Source organism: Lupinus angustifolius, chromosome LG14 (genome assembly GCF_001865875.1).
Source record: "Lupinus angustifolius cultivar Tanjil chromosome LG14, LupAngTanjil_v1.0, whole genome shotgun sequence".
Taxonomy (NCBI): domain Eukaryota; kingdom Viridiplantae; phylum Streptophyta; class Magnoliopsida; order Fabales; family Fabaceae; genus Lupinus; species Lupinus angustifolius.
The window spans coordinates 14,749,021-14,764,718 of record NC_032022.1 but is presented as its reverse complement, the minus strand read 5'-3'; the positions used below and the strand labels follow the sequence as shown (position 1 = coordinate 14,764,718).

The 15,698-nt window shown below is 30.7% G+C and overlaps 3 protein-coding genes across 9 annotated transcripts in view; 1 reads left to right on the top strand and 2 right to left on the bottom strand.

Moving 5' to 3' along the window:
• LOC109327146 (syntaxin-32-like) lies at positions 141-3,628 on the top strand. Of its 2 annotated transcripts, XR_002105321.1 has the most exons (6): positions 141-512; positions 611-861; positions 961-1,142; positions 2,201-2,395; positions 3,244-3,498; positions 3,534-3,628. XR_002105321.1 is itself a non-coding variant. In XM_019560198.1 (5 exons), exons 1-5 carry the CDS (start codon positions 263-265, stop codon positions 3,401-3,403), a joined length of 1,038 nt encoding a protein of 345 aa, XP_019415743.1. In that variant the 5' UTR covers positions 141-262; the 3' UTR covers positions 3,404-3,628. The 2 variants fall into 2 exon arrangements, 1 of the variants encoding a protein (XP_019415743.1); XM_019560198.1 differs by having other exon boundaries at positions 3,244-3,628.
• On the bottom strand, positions 6,402-8,777 carry LOC109327150. 5 transcript variants are annotated; one of them, XM_019560208.1, is made up of 3 exons: positions 8,670-8,777; positions 7,156-8,250; positions 6,402-6,918 (listed from the first exon to the last, which is right to left on the bottom strand). In XM_019560208.1, exons 2-3 carry the CDS (start codon positions 8,235-8,237, stop codon positions 6,768-6,770), a joined length of 1,233 nt encoding a protein of 410 aa, XP_019415753.1. In that variant the 5' UTR covers positions 8,238-8,250; positions 8,670-8,777; the 3' UTR covers positions 6,402-6,767. The 5 variants fall into 5 exon arrangements, with proteins under 5 accessions (XP_019415753.1, XP_019415752.1, XP_019415748.1 ...); XM_019560207.1 differs by lacking the exon at positions 8,670-8,777 and adding an exon at positions 8,358-8,589; XM_019560203.1 differs by lacking the exon at positions 8,670-8,777 and having other exon boundaries at positions 7,156-7,461; positions 7,492-8,331.
• The window catches only part of LOC109326630 (protein DDB_G0276689), a 33,225-nt gene continuing 32,330 nt past the window's right edge, over positions 14,804-15,698 (bottom strand). For both annotated transcript variants that reach the window (XM_019559343.1, XM_019559344.1), the window contains one exon: positions 14,804-15,523. In XM_019559343.1, the coding sequence (XP_019414888.1) occupies positions 15,458-15,523 (66 nt within the window). In that variant the 3' untranslated portion in view covers positions 14,804-15,457. The remainder of the gene's footprint in view (positions 15,524-15,698) is intronic.

Below are 15,698 nucleotides of genomic sequence, written 5' to 3'. Positions count from 1 at the left end.
TATACATCACTATCAAATAATATTTTCATCCGATTCAAATAGATACATAGATTGATTAATTATTTTCATTCATTTTTTCTATAATTATATTAAAAAAAAATAGTGGATGATATAATAAAACGGTAAAAACTTACAATATATCTCATAAAATAAACCGACACACTTCTTCATTCGCATTTCCAATTCCTTCGTCCAAATTCAGATCCAGGGTTTCTCTTTCCCCCTTCATTCACCGATCTCTCATTTCTCTATACTTTCAAACATGAACGTGAAATCAACGCATTCTTCATATCGTGATCGAACTCACGAATTCGAGAGCATTGCAGAACGATTGAAGAAATCACGATCAGCTCCTAATTCCACCAATACTACTATTACAACTTCTTCTTCTTCTTCCAGATCCGACGAACACCGATCCGCCATTGCAATTCAATCCGAGTTCAATAAAAGAGCTTCCAAGATTGGCTATGGCATTCATCAAACATCGCAGAAGCTAGCTAAACTTGCAAAGCGTAACCGATTTCATTATTCAATTCTCATTTTGGTTTTATTATCGTTATTGTTGTTGATAATTTGTGTTGAGTGGTTTGAAATGATGTTGATTTTGCAGTGGCGAAGAGAACATCGGTGTTTGATGACCCTACGATGGAAATACAAGAGCTGACAGGTGTTATAAAGCAAGATATAAATGCTCTAAACTCTGCTGTTCTTGATCTTCAGTCACTCTCTAATTCTAGAAATCAGAGTGGTGATTTCTCTGCTGATACTACTACTCATTCAACTACTGTTGTGGATGATCTTAAGACGCGTTTGATGAGCACTACTAAAGAGTTTAAAGATGTTCTCACCATGCGAACCGAGGTATATAGATAATCTAGCATGTACTCTAACTCTAACATAAACTAGGCATTTTATATGTTAATTGCTAATGGCGAGGTTATGTTATGTTTTTTTGTGAAGAACTTGAAAGTTCATGAGAATAGAAGGCAATTGTTTTCGTCCTCTGCTTCCAAGGAATCTGCAAATCCTTTTGTTCGTCAACGTCCATTAGCTACAAGGTCGGCTGCTAGTTCTCCCAATGCTCAAGCACCCCCGTGGGCTAATGCTTCAGGCTCACCGTCTTCGTCCCAGTTGTTTCCCAAGTAAGTTTTATTTTTCTTTCTTTTGTTGGTTTTGGCATGTAGTTAATTGTGCTCTTGTTGTTTTGTTGCTAGTTATTATGCCTTGGAGGTAAACTAATTTGTAGGATAAGTTAAATTACTATGTATTTTCATCATGTTAATTTGTCGTATTATGTTTGATTAGATTGTTAAGTGCATAATTTTGTCCAAGAAATAGTGATTCTAAGGTAGTGTTTGGCGCAAGAGCAGAACTAAACGGAACAATTCATGTTCTATCCTTTTTGGTTCCACTTTCCACCCTTTTAGTGGAACCAAAATGTCGCACTTGTTAATCCGTAGAACCAAAATGTCGCACTTGTTAACCCGTGGAACTGAAATGTCCTTCTTGTTAACCCTCCTGTGTTGTTCTGTTATTTACTTAGATTTCTGTTATATTTATAGAACACTCCAAACGTAGAACAAAATCCACATGTTTTGTCCCATCTCGCTCTAAAACGTGTTCAAAAGCTAAGTAAGCTTGTTTAACTTGGGAGTATAGAGTAAAAGTGTGGTGAGTGGTCACACATCCTTCTTTCATTTTTTCTTCTGTGTTATATAAGATAACTCAGTTTGCAACTTTGTATCACAACCATTTTACCAATATTGATTTCTAATCTTGAACTTTGTCTATACCTAGTTGTGATAGTATTTTGAGATTCCATTAAACAAGCAGAAGGGCAGCCTCACTTTACGAAATTATGTAACTCATTTGCTTAATTTAATTCATGGACTTAAAAATTGATTTTATGGTTAGAATTAGACCTCTAAACAATGAAGTCCATTTGGGCATTGGTTTGTTAGATTGGACTGGTTCAACTAAACCACGGGACTAGTGAAATCTGGCCTGGAGTAGGTCAAACAGATCACCCCAACAAAAGCTACAATTACAAAAAATGGCTCAGATCCTTTTCTAATTTCTATTTAATTTTGAAAACTTTTGTCACACTTCAATATTTTATGGTTGTTTCAGGTTGGGTTGAATTAATTTTGGAACTCTAGCTGTATATAGTCTTATTTTATTTTTCAATGGCCACCCACAGGAAGCAGGAGGATAGGGAGAGTCAACCGTTGCTGCAACAACAGCAGCAACAACAGGAGATAGTTCCAGTGCAAGATAGTTACATGCAAAGCAGAGCTGAAGCTCTTCATAATGTTGAGTCCACTATTCATGAGCTCAGCAACATCTTTAATCAACTAGCAACACTTGTTTCTCAACAAGGAGAGGTCGCCATCAGGTTGGTATTGCTTTAATTACTTCCTTGATTCTATTTTTTTACTTTGGATATGCAATGGTCTTGTCCAGCCATAAAAACATATTTCCTCCTGGTTCCAATGTATTTGCCAATTTGGTAACAACTGACAATTGAAATTAGTAAATTACTCTCTTATCTTCCCTCATTGTTTGAGTTTTTAATCGCACTTTTTGTTTCTCGTTTTAGGAATTATTTCTTGAGTGTGTTTTGGGATATCTTGGATTTCAGATATAAGTAGGACTAAGGACATTGTAAATGAAATAGTCCTTTGCCTTAATGAATCTTTAATAAGGTTTGGTTTGATATCACATTAGCTGGTTGAAGCACTATAGGCCATGAAAGCTTAGTTATTTTATGCTTGTGCCATCTAACAGTGGGATTTATCTTGATTACATTCTTCTGATTTTGAGTACAACTGTTTTACCGAAATCAAATTGTCTTATTCCTATTGCTATAAAAAAATTGATGAACAAAATTAAAAAGGGAGAAAGTTGTGCAACCCATATTGTTGAACATGTGACATAACTGGTTACCTCATTAATATACTCCCATAAAATGGTGTGCTAACTCATTAGCAAAATGGTTATGGTCAAACTGTAAACTTGGTAAGGTGGCAAAATGATCTTTTTGGATTTTGAAGATCTTGCTATACTTTCTCACTTTTCATTCTGGGACTTACTTACATATGTATGTATGATTGCAAAAACATTAATTTTGTCACTTTTTTTTGGTTGATAAAAGGTGAGTTGTCTTTTGCTTGTATGTTGTTGTCATATTTGAGCAATTGAGACATTAGAATGGTAGGGTTGATAGAGGTAGTTAATTTGCAGGATTGATGAAAACATGGATGATACATTGGCAAACGTAGATGGGGCACAAGGGGCATTGTTGAAGTATCTCAACGGCATATCTTCTAACAGGTGGCTGATGATCAAGATTTTCTTTGTATTAATATTTTTCCTTATGGTTTTCTTATTTTTTGTGGCATAGTCATTCTAATTACAGAGAAATGAAAAGAAAAGAAAAGCCCTCTGGATTTCATTAATATTTATTCCTCCTTCAAAATAGCCTAGGACCAAATTTGTATGTAGGTACATGAAACGAGGTCGTGAACGATGTCCATTACTGATTGTCCTTTTATCTGTGATTTGTTATTGTCATTATACAATGGAGGCTATCTGCAATATTAATTATTCATATGGATATTGAAAATAAGGAGAAGCTATGTCTGGTTAATGTGCTCATAAGCTAATAATCACATGAAAATTAAAGAATTTATTGTTTTGCAATAATACTGTCTGTATCTGTAATTTATTGACACCTTTATATCTATAAATATTTTGAAAATGTTGAGCCTTGAATAGCTTTAGCTACTACACATGCAAGTAAATAGCAGAAAGTGCAATGTTACGGTCAGAGTTATCTGTGTTAATGCTGATATGATCTGTGTATTTCTTATTAAAATCCAATATTGTACAAGTTAGAACACATTCAAACGAATCAATGATTGTCAACTATGAATTGAAGTTTTTTAATGATCAATTGGATTCTGCGGTAAATGTAATAACAAAAAAATGATGCATATACATTCTTCTTAAAGTTATTATAATAAACCCTAAAACCAAAGGAAGTGGCTCCCATCTTCATCTACTATGGACTAAAATTAAAAATGACTACACTTTCGGTGAGAGAAAAAATGAATTTTTTCTCCAAATAAAATCAAAGGTAGAGAAGTATGTCAAGAACGGTGATGGAAAAGTTAATGATTATTAGCACACTCGTTTACTTATTCAGACTTGACTCTATGCAAATTTATTTATTTGTAGTTAACTTTTTATTTATTTGTTCGTAGTTAACAATTATCTGCTATTGTAACATAACTGCATCACTTTTTATCATTGACTGTATTTTATCATTTAATAAACTTAATTTATCCCAACCAAAAAAGCACTTATTTTTCAAAACTACATTTGAGTAAAATGATGAATTATGGCATTTAGAACTGCAGCAGTTAAAATGACAAATGCAGGGGAACAAGTGAATTTGGGTTTTAGGACAAAACTCTGAACAAGCCAAATTGGGCTCTGGGACAGAAATGTTGCAGGTGAGGAAAATCAGATGTAAGTGAAAAATGTATTTCTTTGCACTTAGGAATAGAAGATTTATTTAACTAAAATAGGAATCATAAGGACCCATCTATATCTATATGAAGCTATATTGCCATCAACTTTAAACTTCAAAATGGCTAAGGCCTAAGGCTCATGCAAAAGAACACTCTGGGACTTACTTACATATGTATGTATGATTGCAAAAACATTAATTTTGTCACTTTTTTTTGGTTGATAAAAGGTGAGTTGTCTTTTGCTTGTATGTTGTTGTCATATTTGAGCAATTGAGACATTAGAATGGTAGGGTTGATAGAGGTAGTTAATTTGCAGGATTGATGAAAACATGGATGATACATTGGCAAACGTAGATGGGGCACAAGGGGCATTGTTGAAGTATCTCAACGGCATATCTTCTAACAGGTGGCTGATGATCAAGATTTTCTTTGTATTAATATTTTTCCTTATGGTTTTCTTATTTTTTGTGGCATAGTCATTCTAATTACAGAGAAATGAAAAGAAAAGAAAAGCCCTCTGGATTTCATTAATATTTATTCCTCCTTCAAAATAGCCTAGGACCAAATTTGTATGTAGGTACATGAAACGAGGTCGTGAACGATGTCCATTACTGATTGTCCTTTTATCTGTGATTTGTTATTGTCATTATACAATGGAGGCTATCTGCAATATTAATTATTCATATGGATATTGAAAATAAGGAGAAGCTATGTCTGGTTAATGTGCTCATAAGCTAATAATCACATGAAAATTAAAGAATTTATTGTTTTGCAATAATACTGTCTGTATCTGTAATTTATTGACACCTTTATATCTATAAATATTTTGAAAATGTTGAGCCTTGAATAGCTTTAGCTACTACACATGCAAGTAAATAGCAGAAAGTGCAATGTTACGGTCAGAGTTATCTGTGTTAATGCTGATATGATCTGTGTATTTCTTATTAAAATCCAATATTGTACAAGTTAGAACACATTCAAACGAATCAATGATTGTCAACTATGAATTGAAGTTTTTTAATGATCAATTGGATTCTGCGGTAAATGTAATAACAAAAAAATGATGCATATACATTCTTCTTAAAGTTATTATAATAAACCCTAAAACCAAAGGAAGTGGCTCCCATCTTCATCTACTATGGACTAAAATTAAAAATGACTACACTTTCGGTGAGAGAAAAAATGAATTTTTTCTCCAAATAAAATCAAAGGTAGAGAAGTATGTCAAGAACGGTGATGGAAAAGTTAATGATTATTAGCACACTCGTTTACTTATTCAGACTTGACTCTATGCAAATTTATTTATTTGTAGTTAACTTTTTATTTATTTGTTCGTAGTTAACAATTATCTGCTATTGTAACATAACTGCATCACTTTTTATCATTGACTGTATTTTATCATTTAATAAACTTAATTTATCCCAACCAAAAAAGCACTTATTTTTCAAAACTACATTTGAGTAAAATGATGAATTATGGCATTTAGAACTGCAGCAGTTAAAATGACAAATGCAGGGGAACAAGTGAATTTGGGTTTTAGGACAAAACTCTGAACAAGCCAAATTGGGCTCTGGGACAGAAATGTTGCAGGTGAGGAAAATCAGATGTAAGTGAAAAATATATTTCTTTGCACTTAGGAATAGAAGATTTATTTAACTAAAATAGGAATCATAAGGACCCATCTATATCTATATGAAGCTATATTGCCATCAACTTTAAACTTCAAAATGGCTAAGGCCTAAGGCTCATGCAAAAGAACACAATTCAAGGCAAAAAAGTACCAACAATCAGTTAAATTTTCCAATTTTCACTCCAAAATTCATCTAAAAGACAAAGGGTTATAATATACACACCATAATAGTAATATATCATTAAGGTCAAAAACTTTTTTGAGTTTTATAAACTGGTTCTTAACATAAGATAATACAAGTAAAAATCAACAGGAGAAGCCAGAAAAATAGGCTTCAACCCTTTATCATTATCAATAGTTTGATAGCATATAACTATATTTATATGTAGATAATAACAAAACTAGCTTAACTAGAACCACAATCCACCTAGAACCATGAAAGCTGAAACACCAACGGGTTGCAATAAAACGCGATGATGTACAAAATGATCATCGTACATGGCTGCTAATAGATGCACAGAAAACACAGCTCATTGTGAAACAGATGATCAGGTGCGGTCTACCCTTCTCGATGGCTAGGTGGATATGGCGGATAAGCCTTATTATGTAGCTGTGATGATGCCTGTTTCAAAAATTCGGTCACCAAGTTCCGGCTCTGGAGAATTCTCAGAAGGAGTGTTGGATTTCTCAAGTTCCTCGTCAATCATGATCTCCATTGCACGGCAAGTTAAGCTGCAAAATGATTTTTCACCTCTGCAAAACATCAATGGAAGCCAATTACAATCTTAGAATCAAATATAATCCATAAAAAACTGTTAGTCAAGATAGAGAACTATGAAGCATAACAATACAGATAAAATTCCGTAAAATAATTGAAAGATATATAGGCAAAAATATCTAAAAACTATTGAGTTATCGATTACCATCATGACAATCATTTTGAAATATGGCACAATATATAGATAAAAAGAGATTCAAGTGTTCACCTACCTATAAATATAGATATCTTTCCCCTCTACCAGTTTCTTGTTGCAATGGTGACAGAAACTTAAGAAGTCACTAGAGGGATATTGAATTGGAGGAGTGTGAGGAATATGCAGCATGTTATCCACCATGGTTACTCCTCCGTCCTCCTTCTCTTCATTCATGAAATGGTTTTTCGATTCATTAGAGCGAGTCTCCAAAATGCAATCACCAAAAATATGAGTTGTTTTAGGATTGGGGCCATGGGAAATAACACATGTATAATCCTCAGATAGTTCAATCTCACTAGCTAATAGAGACTTAATATAATCATTGGAAGAGCATATGCAAAGAGAGTTCGATTTCGAGTTCTGGCTTCCTCCAGTAAAATGAGGAGGAGAGCTCATTTGGGTAGTGTTATCTTTATCTTTCAAAGCAAAATTGTTATCAGTGTCTGAATCAGTTAAACCAGAAAGGATTTTCAATGGACTGCAAGAGTCCAATGAACAAGACCTTGTTTTCACAAATAGCTCATGCTCTATGCTACTCTCTCCAATCTCAAACAGAACACTAGACTCACCCTTATGAAAAGTAGATCCATTTTGGGTAGAAGGAGCCTTACAAAAATCTTTTGGCAAAGACTTAGATGACTCAAAAGATTCATTATAGGCTTGAGAATTTGAGGCTTTGATCACTATTTGAGGACTGAGACCAATGTTCTTACTCTCTGATGACCTTAAAATGTTCCCAGAATATTTAGGACAATCTTCCAAGGAATCTATAATGCTTAGACCTACTTTGCAACAATCCCAGCTCCTATGGTTCTTACACTCAGGGATGAATGTTGATCTAGGGGTTCTAAGAGGATTACCAAGATATGAAAGAACTCTAGCATCAAGTGGAGAAGTTGGGCTCCTAACTGAATCAGAATCCAACAAGTTCTTAGGACTTAGACCCACAAAAAGACAAGGGACATTGAAAATTGAGTGGCTTTTCATGTTGTGCCCCAAAAAATGGGAGTGAGAAGAATGATTATCCAAATTAACATCAGGGTTTTTCATCTGATCCATGTTCTGATGATCCTTTTGCAGTGATTTCTCCTTCAACATTTTCTCAAAAAACCTGCTGAATAAAAACCTTGTTAGCTCACACATAAATCAAATAACAAAACAAATGCTGAATAAATAAAATGAATATAATAAATGATGCTACACAACTAGCTACTACACCTGAGAAAAAAGATTGAAACTTAAATGTATGAATCAAGAAGCTAAAAATGGAAGACACTGATTTCACTAAGTAAACCCCAAATGTATAAAGTCAGAAAAATAAAAACTTTTTGGTGGCAATAGACCAATGAAAGGTGATTGAATAATGGGTTACCAACCACAAAGAAAAATGATTGATGATAAGTGAGAGAGACTTGACAGAATCCCCAAAACTTGAAAAACACCGAAATGAAAAAGAAAAACACAAGGTAGATAGAATGAGTTGAATGATGAAAATAAGGGATATGGAAGTAAGAGGAAAGAAAAAGCTACCTGGGTTTTGTTGTTCCCTGAGTTGTATAGAAAGTTAAGAAAAATGAGATTTTTAGAGAAGAACTAAATGTATGAAACTTGTGCAGTACTTCACTTCTCTCTTTCTCTCTCTTGCATGCCTCAAAATCAGAGCTTCCTTTCCTCTCTCTCTCTAACAAAAACTACTATTCTTACTATACCACTCTCTATCTGCCCACAGAATTGTTTTGGTTTTGTACTTTTACCATTTTTACCAACTAAGTTCCTCAGTTCTTGTCTTTGTTTTCCATCAACAAGTGTCGCTTCCTGTAATTGAATTTTAAAATTTTAATTTTTATTGAGATCAAATAAAGTATTAAACCATTGTACCAATGCTTTGATTCTTTTTTCTTAGTATGATGACTGAATTAGTAATAGATGATAGAGCATTTCTTAGTATAAGGAGATAAGTGTATAAAATCATGACATATGTTTATTTAATCATTTTTTATAAAAATATTTCTAAAACTAAACAAACAAAATTAATAGACTAAAAACATCTGATATGAAGAGATAATTAATTCAGTTAATAATATTAATCCATGGATGAGGTGAAGAGTTATTGTCATCTTAATTAATCTGACTCACTTTAACTAATTGTTATGATTTCTGTTTCTACATTTTTTTGGTTCAAATAATATTTAATCTCTTTTGAAATTTATTTCGATCTTAATAAATATCATACATAATCATCGAATGATATAATGATATGTTGGTTATGTTTGCACATTACAACACTAAACTATGGATATTGTTGGTTATGTTTGCACATTTTTGTGAACAGCGGAAAATTTGTGACATAATTTATTTAAGGTGCCTGAATTATTACTCATTAATTTGGTGTCTACCAAAATTACACTATTCCCATTTCTACTTAAATTTTATTTAAGGTGTCTGATCTCGTGTTAATGCATAAGTTTAATTTTCCGTACATAGTTTTTTATATTCATTATTTATTCATTTATCCAATTATCCTATATTAAAATAGAAATAAAAAAAAGGATCTACATAAAATTAATGATATGTTTTACAATTAGTAGTTGAAAAAAAGTTAGCTAGAAAGGGCAATAAATAGCTATTATCTATATTGCTTTTGACTAAAATAGACAACATAAGATTAAATATTTTGTTTTTAAAAAAAGTTAAGAAGGACAAAATAAAAAATGGGAATCTATTATCTATATTGCTTTTGACTAAAATAGACATTTCTGAATGAAAAATATATATAGCTAGAAAAAATTGATTATGTCTAAAGTAATTGTGACACTTGAGTATTATACTTTTCAATAACTGTTTTATATTTAAATTTAAATTATATTAACATTTAGAATAATTGTGAGACACTAAGATATAAATCTTTTAAATAAATATTTATCTAAATTTTATGCCAAACTCAAAAATTACATACTTAAATTTGTATTATTTTTTGTTTAGATTAACACGTGTTGCTTTGAACTGATTAATTAGGAAATAAAGTTAAAGTTGAAGAAAGTGCAGTAATTTATGTCAGAAAAAAGGAGAAAGTGATAAGAATGATTAAGAATATAGAACCCTTTTTCCTAAACTATGTTAGTTTAGTCTTTATTGTTTAGGTGAATAGTGTCAATGGCTTTTCACAGTGATCACAAAACGACAAAATAGAGTTGCATGATGATTATATTAAAGAAAAAATGATTTATGTACTTATCTTGTAAGAGTTTTATAGACCTTTAATATATTATTCACCATTCATATTTAGTTATTATCGAGTTTTAAAAAATAATACAAATAAGTAATTAATTGTGTATTGATTGTGTATGAATCTTTAAAATGTTGCTATATTAAAACTGACAATGGCCCATGGTCCTCTTCACTTGTCTGGGTCCACCACTCCACTCACTGCAATACACTATTTTTATTTCTCTAACCTACCAAATGGAACCTTTAATATGGACATTTTTTATGCCTAACAAAATGTTTTCCAATGTTTTTTTGTTGAAAAATAATTTCACTAAGCAAATAAAAAATAAATGAAAAAAATAACGTATAAATTAATTAAAATGCAAAACTTTGTTATTATTAGTTTATATATAGTATTTAATTTAATTTTAAAATATTGTCTTTAATATTATAAATATCTTTTCTGAATGGAGCTAAATTGAGTTTTGTCAATCTTATATTTTTCCAATTTTACTTTTAATATTATCATGTTTATTTTGTGTATCCAACCTCTAAATTGGAAAACTAATACATATAGAATACATTACAAAAATAAAATAATGTAGATACCACTGCTATATTTATACATTATAATTTGATAAATGTCCATAGGGAAGTTCATAAAAATTGGAGAAAAACATTTGTTGAGTAAGTTATAAATTAAATGTTATTTTAATTAGATGCTAAAAAAGGTAAAAATATAACATGTTAACATAACTAATATCCTTTTAATAATAATCAAGGTTATAATCAACTAATGTTGATGATAAAATGTTAAATTAAGATAAATATATATTGAGAAGCTAAATTCATTATTTCTTAATGTTATAAAAAAGAATTAATTTCTAATATAAGGTTATCTTTTGAAACTTTTTGAGACATTTTTCTAAATAAAAAGAAAAATAAAGGTTGTTAGAGCGTATATTATGTTTTTTTGGGTCGGTATGTTGTCTTTAAGGTGGTAGGCTCAGTTATTGTCGTTTTCTGTGACTAATGATAAAGACACTCAAAAGAGACCGTCCATTTGTAATCTTCATATCATCATCAACGGTTCTTATTGCAAGATTCTCTTACAATCATATATATTCTCTTAATAAAATGATATATTCTCCTACTAAATTGTCTTCTTAATCATTCTACCCATAATAAAAGGACACATATCAAAAAGTAATATCTTATTTGTTGATGATTGGTTTCCAAATAACATGTATTATATTCTTGTAGGTAGAAGAATTAGTAGGAGAATATAACATTACTCATTTCTTTTTTCTACGTGTTTGAAAGTTTGTACGGAAAAAGATTTATGAAGTGATAGGATAAGAAATTTACATATTATTATTAGTCTATATCTATTATTTGTTTTTAATTATTATTGATTTTTAAAAATATAAGTATTAAATATTGAATAATATATTGATTATGTATAAATATTTACATTATATGTAAATATTTTTTTAAAACAATGATTAATAAATAAAGTATAACTTTGTAACACATGTTACTTTTATTATATTGACGGGTTCCTAAAAGCACGTGTTATAATATGAGTGGCTGTTGGTTTAGACTAGAGAGTTATTTTGTTTAGTTTCCTTTTTCCCTTTTTCAGTTCTCACTTCTCATTTTGTAGTTCTAGTACTAGTCAATTACTTTACCTTACTCATATAAACTTTTTCAATTCTTAGAAAATTACATATATATGGTATAACACTACCCTTTCTTCAATTTTGTTGTTTTTGTCAATTATTCACAATATAAAAACGAAAAATAAATGTGTGAAGATGTATGCATGTAAAGACAACCAATAAAACGTTAAGAACACATTAAAAATTTAATTTTAATTAAAAATTAAGTACAAATTATAACATTAAAAAACATAAATATACTTATATCCAAATATAAGATGTTGTAGTTCACACGTTTTATCTAAAGTAATTTGATTTGGCCAAGATTGACAATAACATAGCCAATAGCCATAAAAAATAAGGTAGCGGGTCCCTTTCTACTTCACTTGAAAATTTAAAAATAGGTTCTACTCTTAAGTTGAAACTTTTTGAAAATAAAGAGTAAAACATAATTATAGAGTAGGTTATGGAGTCCCCAAAAATAACAATGATGAAGCTCATCCTCTAAGAAACCCAACTTCATTTATTTATTAATTATTTGGGTCTCTCTTGGCATTTCCATTTTCTTATTTCCTCATATGTTTTCAACCTTTGAAATCCATGATCCATGCATTTAAATATAAGCATTTAAAAAAATAATTACTTTGCTAATTAATCAAAGGGTATTTAGTGAGAATCTAGTGGGTATATATAGAGAAGGATAAATACTCATCTTAAGAATACACACAGATATATATAAAGTGGTTGAACATATAATTATACGTTGGTGTTATTCTACACATCTTTATAGAAAAACCAATTCTATAAGTTAATGTACAAGTTTTGTCCTATCTTGTTTTTAAACAAGTAAGATTACTTGTAAAATAGTTTAATCATTATTAGATATGTATACTTTATCATAAATAATAGAATCAAATAAATAATAACATACTTTGTCAACATCCATTGAATGATTTAAATTTGTTTTTAGAGATTCTTACATATACAAAGTGTTGTTTATGTTGGTTGTTCAAAGTGACTCTAATTAATAAATCACATAAAGAGATTCTTTACCACCCCTTATACAATAATCACAACATTATTTTCATTAGATTCAAACTAATCCTTGTTGAACATTATAATTGAAGGAAATAATTAATGAATTGTTGCTTGTTGATGCAGTTTCTATACTGACTAGCTACCATAAAATATATTCTATCGATGTTAATTAAACAAACATAAACTTGTTCCACATTTACCAGACACATTTCAAAAGGACACAATATAAATAATACTCTATATCATCAATTAAAAATCAAGAGAAAGTGATTTTTTGCCATCATCATCGTCATCTTCTCTAATGAATTTAATTATTATTCTTTTGGTGGCATCATTTAATTTAAAGTCTCAATGTGATGCTTCCTATGTTCCCAAATACCAAAAAATTCTTGTAAGGGGATTATGAAACGCAGTAATATTTTAAGGCATTTTGTATAGTTTCATGAACACTGCCGTCAGTTTAGTAAAGAATACACGTGAACATGAAAGCATAAGCTATTGTTTATTAGATTTTATTCTTAATCATATAGATTGTTTTTTATATTAAAATATCAATTTAATTAAATATTGAACCGAAAGTAGAAGACATAATTTATAACCTGACACATGGTCAAATATGGCTTATACGTGGTAGAAGGTGGAAACAACATACACAAAATATATTGGTTCAGATACATATCAAGTTTATCATGAAATACGTGCACCGAATGACTAATTGCTCAAATTATGTATAAATGCATTAGTATCAATGATTCAATTCTATTAGCTGAATACTTGAATGATATTATTTATTTTGTACATTTGCATAGGCCATATTTATTATATTTTCAAAATATAGAATATCTTAATATCTAACGACCCTCGAGTCAATCAATGATAAGCATAGCTATTACCTAATATAAATATGATTAATAGAAAAGCGTAATATTTATGTAATGCTAATGTAAAGTTATATATATTAGTTATGTTTGATATGTATTACTTATATTTTATGCATTGAATGTATAAAAATCTGTCACAATAAAAACATATGCATATGCATGTGTATGTGCCAAAGAACACATTGATGATAGTAATGAAGGATGAGGATGGAGCCTTTTAAAAAAACACAAAAAGGACAAATAGAAAAGCGGATTTATTGTGAACTGTGTTTAATTTTTAACACAACCTTAAAATGAGCTCCCAGAAGGTTTGACTTGGGGGAGGTTCCAATGTTCAAATATTCAGTCAAGGGCATAATAGTCATTTACCACAAAACATAGCTCTATTGAAATTTAAATAGTCACATATATACTGAATGATTTGTCCACCACATGTCTATGTTAAAATTGGATTAATAGCAAGGATACGTATTTGAATTTTATAAAAAGTATAGGAACCTAGTTAAATTTTGTCATGAAATTTTAGAACCGACAAATGCAAAAGTGAATAAATTGCCCCGCAACTTTCTCTAGCCTTACGAGCACATTCAATATGCTTTCTACACTATTGGGACACTTAAGCTTTCTATTTCTATTCATTTCCCTTCAAAATCCAACTGTCAAACAAACCTTTAGGAAACCTTTTACGTTCTATCTTTTTTGAGCATTTTAGTCTCTAATCTTCTACCAAAATATGTTAAGTCACATTTTAAGATTTCCAAGTATAACATATTAGTATTCTGAGGTATATGGTTGAGTTGATAAACACTATAAGATAGATTCAATTTCTATCATGTATGTGGAAAAAAATTGTTAGAAGAAATACACTTGTACAATCTCTACGTTAAAATGCAAAATCCACAATTCTATTTCACTGGTGATTCTTCATCTGTTCGAACTACTTTCACGAGTTAATAACCATACAACAAATGGACATTTATAATTGAATCAAATAATCAAGCAAATAACACCGAAGCCAACAATTATAAAATCATATTAACAATAGAAGGAAAAAAACATTTGTACAACAACTTTTTTGATACATGCATATTATGTTTGGGTGGTTAGGAGTAAAGATCCAGATTAGGGTTAAAATAGAAGATTTCACCTTTCTGTTGCCAATATTGGGTCTTAAGAGCTCAAGGAACCGTGGTCCTTGAAATTCAGATGGTCCCAATTCCAATATATGCACGAGATTCAGGATTAAGATGCAACAGTTTCTGCTAAAGCCATGTGATGATTTATTTTCACTAAGGCACTGATCTTCCAACCTTCACAATGGTAGCAATGCCGTACATATTGGACCAACTTGGATCACAGAAACAGCTTCAACAAAACAAGAAACTGTGAAATCACTGGAACCAAATAAGATGTCCCTTGATTTTTACAATTAATAGTTATATGATCTAATTCCTGCTTTCGAGGCATTAGTGCATCAATTGACCAAAACATGCACATTGGACAAACCACACTCTGCGACTCCAGGAATAATTTACATGTACTGAGCCAACCACTGCTTACACATATCAAGCACAGGGAGCGCATTTGCATGCAATGCCTGCAAGAAGATTGATCGTAAGTTAATAGAAATCGAACATTTTAGTAGCCAAATCATGTTTGCATGCCATGAAAAGTGGTAGTGACAGTGAAGCATCCTGTCAAGCTAAGTTAAAAGGAACCGAGAGAATGGCACAATGTTAAATAATCTGTGTGACACAAGCAGTATGCAAAAA

What these genes read in the sequence shown, in the direction of transcription:
- LOC109327146 (XM_019560198.1), top strand. Translation starts at nt 263, where the DNA reads ATGAACGTGAAATCAACGCATTCTTCATATCGTGATCGAACTCACGAA. An exon ending in TCGTCCCAGTTGTTTCCCAA is followed by an intron (nt 1,143 to 2,200) that starts GTAAGTTTTATT and finishes GGCCACCCACAG; the next exon opens with GAAGCAGGAGGATAGGGAGA. An exon ending in CAAGGAGAGGTCGCCATCAG is followed by an intron (nt 2,396 to 3,243) that starts GTTGGTATTGCT and finishes GTTAATTTGCAG; the next exon opens with GATTGATGAAAACATGGATG.
- LOC109327150 (XM_019560202.1), bottom strand. Translation starts at nt 8,282, where the DNA reads ATGTGTGAGCTAACAAGGTTTTTATTCAGCAGGTTTTTTGAGAAAATG. An exon ending in AAAGATATCTATATTTATAG is followed by an intron (nt 6,919 to 7,155) that starts GTAGGTGAACAC and finishes GATGTTTTGCAG; the next exon opens with AGGTGAAAAATCATTTTGCA.